The sequence below is a fragment of the Pyxicephalus adspersus genome, chromosome 4, assembly GCF_032062135.1.
Source record: "Pyxicephalus adspersus chromosome 4, UCB_Pads_2.0, whole genome shotgun sequence".
NCBI lineage: Eukaryota > Metazoa > Chordata > Amphibia > Anura > Pyxicephalidae > Pyxicephalus > Pyxicephalus adspersus.
This window is the reverse complement of record NC_092861.1, coordinates 30,011,384-30,020,466: the sequence shown is the minus strand read 5'-3', so window position 1 is coordinate 30,020,466 and position 9,083 is coordinate 30,011,384. Positions and strand designations below refer to the sequence as shown.

Sequence of the window (9,083 nt, the reverse complement as noted above, 5' to 3'; positions counted from 1 at the left end):
ACCTATTAGAATGAAAAACATAGGTTCATATTGCTTTCTCAATTCAAGGTGCTTCTTGTTGGTATACAATCCATCGTTGTGGGATTTAAGGTGAAGAGACTCTCCTGCTGTGGAACTTGCTGTCATGTAAGTGTTGAACAAAATGTATAAATCTCACATTACCAGTGTCAACATATGCTGTAAAGAATTAGTTGTTTAATTATCACTCCACATAGGATGTAGTAATATAAGTAGTCAAAAGATGAGGACTTCAGGGATATCTTATGCTTGCTCGGAAAATGGTTCCATTGAGATTCTTACCTAGGATATAGTAGGGATGGTACTGACAGTCACCAATATCCAGTTTATGCAACTTTTACTGTTCACTCTTGTTTTCACAACTAAAAAGTATCATATATATATTTACGGTGTATATATATATATATATATATATATTTATATAGAGTGATAAAACAAAATAGCCAGTACCATTTGGCTAATAAGATTTACTTTAATTAGCAAAATTACTGAATCAATAAAACATGCATGGGCCACCTCAAATATGTCTCCTAAATGTATCAATAGAAAAAGTTCCAAAAAGTGAATTAAATTGGCAACTTATTTCTGGCAATAAATCACTGTAGCCAAATTCTGGTTATTCTCTACTTTCTCCCATCAATTTACTAAGTCCAAATTGAACTGTATCATGAATATTGGTAAACGTAATGATCCCTCTTATAAATTTGCTGGGCCACCGTTATGGCCACTTTCCCACATTATTACTTTACCTATTAGCCCATAACCTTATCCAATCTCCCTAATCTCTTTTAGACATCTTCATGTTCTTGTATTCTTGAAACTGGATTCTATCTTCATCTTCAGTGAAAACAAAATAAAAAAATAAAAGATAAATAGACACTGCTTTTTTCATGTTAGGCCAGACATCTCAAACTAAAGTTCATTTATAAGTTATAACGTTGGTCAAATCTTCTTCTATGGGCTAATAAACATATTTACTTATCAAAAATCATTGTCTAGCTTCACCTTCATTAACTTTTTAATGTAGGACCGTTATGTTTTGCATTGGTAAGCATGCAATGGTAAAACACACCAACATTTTTTAAATTATTATTTATTTTATAGCAAATGCTTTATAAACGTACCTAAACATAGATTTAACCTAATGTTATAATAAGTTTATTTTTTTTTTTTTTACTCTGGTTCATTCTGTTTGTTTATTACTCCAGATGCTGTTGTCTGTTATTCTGTCAATTCTATCTTTGGTTGGAGCGTCAGCTTCCCTTTTTTTCTCTGCTGCTGGTTTGTTCAGTGGTCCATACTGCTTGTACCAGGTGGGGGGTGGAACAGCACAAGAGTGGGGTTATCCGTACATAACCATTGGCTTTCCAGTCTTTAACACCAGGTACAAATTTTACTTGTTCAGATAATACATGTTTTGTTATATATGCTATGCTCATTTTATAGAAATACACAAAATCCAATTTCAGCTATCAAATATGGAAAATCATTGGCTTTTCTATTTAGTTGATAAATTGAGTTATTTCTTGTAAAGCTAAGATTTTACCACACATTCTGCACTGGTTGAGCTTACAATAATGAATCATTTTTTTTTAAATGCAGTGTATCACCTGCAAAGAAGGTGGAATATATGTTTTATTTATTTATAATTTGTAATAATCAGTATTTCTCATTTACAGTTGTACAGCCCAAAAAACAAAAGATCTTCTTTTTTTATACTCTTTTTTTTTAATTTTGCAGCACATCAATCTCCTTATCTGACATCTCCTCCAGAAAGTCTTCTTGCATTGAACCACCAGATATAGAGACCTGGAACTCACATTTCTTTATATCCCTTTGCCTAATCAACACATTGCAGATTATCCTATGCCTTTCTCAGTTTGTAAATGCCATCATAGGCATGCTTGTTGGTCATTGTGACAGAGAAAAGGTTTGTATAACCCAACTTAATTCATTATTTTCCACAGGATAATTTAGGATTGTTTGTAAGCTCGGTCAGCGCTGACTCTTTTGTGGAAGGTATTTAGAGCAATAGATTGTTGTATGAGTCAATGGAAAGAGCTGAACAAGGAACTAAATTTTGGAAACTAAGCCCACAAAAAGGTAAAAGGAGGGCAAAGGTCTTCCTGCAGCTAATCTCTCAGCATCACTTACTTACTATGTCTTTTTACCATCTGGGTAGAGACAGGGCTTTGCTTCCTCATGTCAGAGCCTCCAGCAAAGACAACAGTAAGCAGCACAGTAGTGACATCTGCAAATCTCACTTCAAAACTAATCAGGTATGCCTAGGCACCTTCACATACCAGAAAGTACATATCATATTGTATTTTACATCTGTACCTGTGTCAAACAAGACACAATAAATAATACCAGTATGCACTCTAGTGCAGTGTTTCTCAACTTTTTCAACATGGGGGAACCCTTGAAAAAACCTTTGGGTCTTCGGGGAGCCCCTGCTATAAATACTATATCCACAGCTCACGGTGCACTAACATGGAGGTGAATTGTAATTTCTCCTACATTGCTGACCATTGAGAAGGCTACGACAAAAAGATCATCAGTGTATGCTAAACTGACTTGAGAGACAAATTGCTAATTACTCAAGGAACCTCTAGCAACCTCTGGACGAACCCTAGGGTTGAGAAATACTGCTCTGGCGTATGTACTAGTTTGTACTATTATACGGTTTCCCCAGGTGTGCAAATAAACAGGCTGCTAACAAAAATATTATTTTTGACATAACTTTATATTTTTCTTTATTCTTCAGCTACATGAAGTAGATGGCAAATAGTTACAGAGAACTGGATAACAATAATAAGGTTAGCTTGTTTTTGTTCTGTTATGATGTTGTACAGTTCCCTTTTCTTTTGTCTTTGCTAATGGGATAATTGAGAACACTGGGTTTAAGTGGCAGGTTCTGAATGACCTCATACAGGGTAAAGATACTGAACGATATCTGCTCATATGGAGATGTTAAACCATTTTCATAGAGACAGGCAAAGGCAACTATGGGTGGTAAACCCATAGATCCATCTTCAGCAGAAGGCAGCTCCATATAGGATAAGTCAGAGTAGGCACTGGGTCCCTCATAGATGACCCAAGGTCCTCTCCAGCTATCAGCATCCTTAGGATAGGCACTGAGGTAGACTCCAAGGTTTACCCGTGAGTGTGAACTGGTGGGATGGGAGTACAGCACCCATGTAGGTGTCTGGAATCTATTCCCAGTCTTGTGATGAGTTTTATGTTGTAACATTAACTTGATTGATGATTCCATATTAGTATAACAATTGTTTTTACAAACATCCTCCCATATGATCTGCCCATGACAAACTAATTTATAGATACCACTTCCACTGCTGGATTGACATTGTTGTAGACTATTTTTAAATGTACTTAATTGGTCGTGTGCATGAGGACTCTTTGTTTTCCATTTTTTTACATCTGACAATTTAGCTAACACCACTGAGCTCTGAGACTGGCAGCAAACTGGATTATTGATAGTATGCTTTGATAAAAAATCCAGAGGAGCAGGAAAACCAATGACACTGCCATGACATCCATTAGACGTCTCCACTAACTTGTCAACCAACTGTCCAGGTTGGAACACAATGCCACCATCAGAGCTTAGGGCTTGTACTCGAAATCCCAAAGAGCTTCTGGCATTGCAGTAGAGAACATTACTCCCATCTTCTTCATCCACTGACACCAGTTGGCATTCCACTGTCTGCAGGTTTGGAATAAGTTCTCCAACTTTCCAAGACTTTCCATGATCATCACTGCGAAAGGCAAAAGCTTTTGGTGTAGTGCGGCAAAGTTTGCCAAAGCAATCTCGACAGTTGATGTGATAAGTGTAAGCAGGAAGAAGTAGACGACCAGATTTTAGCTGTATACCATGGCCTGGTCCCAAAGCAAAGGTGGCCCACTCTGAAAAAAAGAGGGAATATCCAGACATAATATAAATACCAGAACAGTGATTATATATTTGTTTATACAATTGCAGCTATAAAATCAGTTAGATGGTTTTACAATATGATAATGAACCTAACATAACACTTTTTTACCATTGTTTATGGGTATTTTATCTTTTAGGTAGTAATTGTAATCGAGACATGTATTTTACTGTAAGTCCAATTGCATTTAGACATAAAAAGCTGTTTTTTTATTGGGATGACTGCCACTTAGGAGGAAGTGACCCTTGGTATTTCTGCAATTAATGGCTGGATTGTGAAATTCTTTGATGGAATGTTCTTGTTAAAAAAATCAATTCAGTTATTTCAACATAGCAATGTGGGCTTTCTATATATTTGTTTACTTGAAATTGTATATAAAGCTTTTAATCCAAGTACATGTTACAAAAATACATGGTATTGGAGATATGTCTTAAATATCTGGAGACAATACATAATAAAGGCTAAATTAGCAAACACATATTTGAATTGGAAGGGGGTTATAATAGCAATGATTTCTATCAGTCTTATGTAATGTACCTTCAGTCCCTAGGGATGTTTCCAATCTTCAACTACTAAAGTGAGTGTGTGTAGTACCTGAATATCTCTTGCAAACTGCCTGCATTCTCTGACGTTCTTTTCTATCATGTTTGCAGTATTTTACTGTCTTTTGTAGCATGCTCATAATCTGACCATAATCTGACCACTGTTAGGTGTAAATGGTAAAGAAAGCATTAACTGTGATGTGATCATTTTTCTTTCACATTTAAAGATAATGATTCTTTTACTATTCCCTGCTGTAAAGGAAGACTTTCTGTCAATCGCCCTATAGCAAAGTTTATTAAAGGTTGTATGGTTGCCTGTATTCTATAGGTCAAGAATATACTATATTTACTTCCACTATCAGTGTATATGGATTATATGTTTTTGACTGGGTATCAGTCTCTTGCAATTTAATATACAGTTTATACTGGGAGAGAAGGAATAGGTAACTGAGTAAGTTGGGCTAATGCACTAACAAAGAACATGCTATTAGGAGGAGAGAAGAGAGTTTCAGAGATTAGCCTATAAATCTGCTAGTTTTCATTTCACTGTCCAGTCAGATCAGCAGCTGAATGCATTCATTGAATTGACATATGATTTCTAATTTGTACCTTTTAAGGATTCCCCAATCACCTTGTGAGTCAAGTCTGTGACGTCACTCCAGCTTCTTCCTTGGTCAACACTTGTTACGTAGCACAGCCGTGCCAGGTTCCGCCCGGTGATGATCTGGTAGGTTTCCGTTGTACTGCCCAGGACAGCAATGAAGAATAGGAATATCTGCCCTGTGAAGTCATCATAGATTGGACATGGATTCATCGAGCGATGTCCAGGCAGACAGGCTCTGTCCACTGCAATCATGTCCTCCCACTGTGGGAATGGTCCATACAATAAGTCTTTATGTAATTATATACATTTGTTATTGTATTAAATTATCCAATTATGACTAGTATTGGAACATATTTAGTACATTTTTGTTCACCTTTACTGAACATTACCACACTGAAACGTTAACTGAAGATTTAAGAGTAACAAGGGTTATTTTTACTCTGTGTTTTTTTTTTTGGTGAAATTGATAGATCAAAAAAAAGACACATGCAGTACAAGTATATATTATGATTATTATTAATAAACAGTATTTTTATAGTGCCAACATTTTAGGCAGCGCTGTAGATTAAATAGGGGTAGCAAATGATACAAACAATGATACAGGTGGAGAACTGGACCCTGCCCAGATTGGAACTTACCATTGGTAGTTAGGAATGCTGAAACTGTTGGTTTATTCCAGCCCTAAATGTTTATAAACATTAGTTTCTTGATATTTGAGGGTCAGATTGAGTTAAAGCATATGTTAAGGCATAGCACATCTTGGCAATTTACACACTTCTTTATATTTTACAACTCTAATTGTTGACATGTCTGCATAGGTCTGAATTTCTATATATGTGGTGTCAGCACTTCCAACTTAATTTCTGATAGATTACAAAGAACTCAGAGCTCTTCAATGCCCACCTAGGATCTCATAACACCTTACTTTGGGGATCATTTTCACACGCTGCACTGTTGTGTGCTTTGTATGGCCATAGGAAAAATACATTTTTACATTATGACGTACTCCCACAGATTATTTGGGTGACAACTCATTGGCATTTCTGCCATGTTTTGGAATTCAACTGAATAACTGTGCTCTACAAAATGTCATGCAGTTCCTCCATTGATCTCTGCCCACTCATACTGCTGTTGCTGCATTACCCAATTACTTTATTTGGAATTATGACAAACAGCAAGTAGTTCGCTGCAAAATATCTACATTTATGTAAAGACAATAATGTTTGGTATTGGATAGAGTGAGGAAGTATTAAAATACATGGCAGGTTTTTTACTGCTACCTCTAGGTCTGTCCTAGTGACCATTGCTTTTGGTGCAGAAAGGAAGGAAAAGAAAGGAAAAATCCAGCATTTTGGTGTTACAAGAATAAGGGGGTGAGGAGCCTCATGTTCTGGTGTCAACTGACTAACAGGGTATTTTTCTTCACAATGGAAAGATCTCCTGTCACTTCCTGTATTTCTCAGGAACATAAAGTACAGGGAAATCTCCCTGACAGTAAAAAATCTAATGACATTCTAAACTTTAATACACTTTAAAAAGTAACATTTAAATATAACATTCCTTATAGTTGAAACTTAAAAAATAGATCATCTAAGCCAGGGGTGTCAAATTCAAATACACAGAGGGTCAAAATTAAAAACTTAGACTAAGTCGCAGGCCAACCTTGAACTTTATTGAAAGAAATTGAGGAAATGTGTCCTTCTCATTAGATATAAACCCTTTTCATATGGAAACCAAGAGGTTTTGCTTCACATTCAATCTGGAACAAGCTTATAATTGAGAAAGAGACATAACATTTTTTTTTTAATTTTAATTATGAAAAATCTTATGCCTCTTGCTCTATTTGTAGCCTTCTGAGTTAAATTTTAATGGTAACCTTTTTGCATAGGCTAGCAATAATAATAACAACAATATTCTTCTGTGAAAACCTAACCATTCAAGTCCATGCCTTGGAGTAGCAAGGAAAACAGCTGAGGGGGAGTGCTGGAAATGCCAGATGCAGCCAAATGCGGGGCCAAATCTTAGTGGCCCGCCTATGAAACTCCCTCTTCATTGAAATAGCGCTGCTACTAAAATTCACCGCAATCTATAAAACAGTCCAATGCGGGGCCATGCATTGGCCGAGAGCCCGCTGATCTATAGACGAGAGTGATGCTGGGAATTGTAGTAGCAGCGCTATTTCAATGCAGCGGTTGGCCAGCTGCAGTTCATATTTAGGATTCCTTTAGGAGCCAAAAAAAGGACATTGGGGGCCAGATTTGGCCCCTGGGCCAGAGTTTGACACCCCTGATCTAAGCAAAAGGCAGGTCCAGCCAAACAATGCAGATTACCTATTTCACAAGCTTTTTTTCTCCTGGAAGCCACATAGGTACCTCTTCTTTATGTCTCGGGGTACACAGCTACCGTTCCTACTACAAGCTTGATTTCTATTTTAAATTATATATATATATACCAAAAAATAAAATGGTCTTGCTGCATGCAATGAATTTTAAATAATTTACAGAACTACATAAATCTTGTAAATGATGACTCTAGCAATACAAATTGATCAACTGTCTATCTGACCTCTACATAGTTACGGTAAAAAGTACCACGTCGCAGTACAAGTAGATTGGCATGAGCATCATCCACACTCAATCTCTCTTCTGCAAAAGCCAGCAATGTTGACCAACGAGGTATGTAGAGTAGAGCAGGTACACGGTATGTAACTCCATTTTTTTCCCTCTCGAACAAAACCGTGCGAGCAGGCACGTGGCGGGATCCCATAGCTCCTTAAAAACAGAAAAACAAAATACTTGCATGTGAGGAATACAAACGGTCATTGCTGGTAGCAGATTCCAATCCTTCTCTTCTCCTTCACTGTGCACTGATTTCTCTCCGTATTTGTAATAAATTGTTGCCTATTATATTTTCACACTACTCATCAATAAACATTTGTGGCTGTTTCTTTGAATATTATATTGTCTTTAGTCCCTGTACACTGTATTTATCATGTATTTAAATTTTCATAAAGTATTTCTTACATTCTGTTATTATGGTGAGCATATACACCACATTCCTTATCTTCTGTTATTATGTCACTCATTTCCCTTGTTAAGATTCTTGTTTACATTGTGCTGTTATTGTGTAGCTGTACACAATATTCTTTACACTCTATTATGATGCCATATATATACATTTTTTTCCTACACTCAGTCATTACGGTTTACTTGTACATTATATTTCTTACACTTTGTTTTATTGTGTAACTGCATGCTGTATTCCTAACACATTCCTAACTGATTGATGAGCAACCTATCAAAATGATCACTGTTCCCTTCTATAGAGGAGAACACAGTAGGGTGCTGCTTGCTTGTCCTGCCCCCTCCCTGTCTATAGAACCAAATAATCAAATTGTAAAAGAAATAGCGGCGGGGAAATGCATGCCTGAAAACTGAAGAAACTGAATTATTGATGGTCGAATTTTCCATTGTCAACTGTAGCAGCAATTTTATTCTGAACAAAATAACATTGTGTGTACAGTAATCATTTGTTCATCTGTTACTGAAAATGACTACAAAAGATAGTTAGAAGTTTTTTTTGTAGCTTTCAATATAAAAAAAACCAGAAAGTTTATTCTTTGCAAACTATGGAGTCAACTGGAACAAACGTTAAACGGGAAAGACCAACAAATGTAGTACAGGGGTTGCATGCTGACTAAAAATGCCTATCTGTCTAATTTATATTGTATACATAAACTGTGCATCCCAAATGTTCTGTTATCCTATGCTGTCCTTTCTTGTCTGCTTGTATTTTTACAATATTATGTATTTGTCAAAGCCTGAACACTGTATTCCTTACAGTGTAATTTTCAATTGTCCTCTCTGACTGATTTCTATTATCCTCCTGTACCAGTACACTGTATTCCTTACACCCCCCTATTATCCTCCTGTACCAGTACACTGTATTCCTTACACCCCCCTATTATCC

General features: G+C 36.4%; 2 protein-coding genes across 6 annotated transcripts in view; one reads left to right on the top strand and one right to left on the bottom strand.

Annotated features, from left to right (window-relative positions):
• The window catches only part of TM4SF19 (transmembrane 4 L six family member 19), a 9,713-nt gene extending 4,250 nt beyond the window's left edge, over positions 1-5,463 (top strand). For all 3 annotated transcript variants that reach the window (XM_072407657.1, XM_072407655.1, XM_072407654.1), the window contains 5 exons: positions 49-126; positions 1,227-1,402; positions 1,759-1,948; positions 2,786-2,837; positions 5,128-5,463. In XM_072407657.1, coding sequence (XP_072263758.1) covers positions 49-126; positions 1,227-1,402; positions 1,759-1,948; positions 2,786-2,809 — 468 coding nt within the window. In that variant the 3' untranslated portion in view covers positions 2,810-2,837; positions 5,128-5,463. The remainder of the gene's footprint in view (positions 1-48; positions 127-1,226; positions 1,403-1,758; positions 1,949-2,785; positions 2,838-5,127) is intronic.
• NEU4 (neuraminidase 4) overlaps positions 2,746-9,083 on the bottom strand; it is a 9,977-nt gene continuing 3,639 nt past the window's right edge. The window contains exons 2-4 of one of the 3 annotated variants that reach the window (XM_072407650.1): positions 7,680-7,885; positions 5,120-5,375; positions 2,746-3,942 (exon numbers count right to left, since the gene is read on the bottom strand). In XM_072407650.1, the coding sequence (XP_072263751.1) occupies positions 2,858-3,942; positions 5,120-5,375; positions 7,680-7,885 (1,547 nt within the window). In that variant the 3' untranslated portion in view covers positions 2,746-2,857. Of the gene's footprint in view, positions 3,943-5,119; positions 5,376-5,752; positions 6,240-7,679; positions 7,886-9,083 lie in introns of those variants that run through there. The other 2 variants (XM_072407651.1, XM_072407652.1) reach the window with 2 other exon arrangements.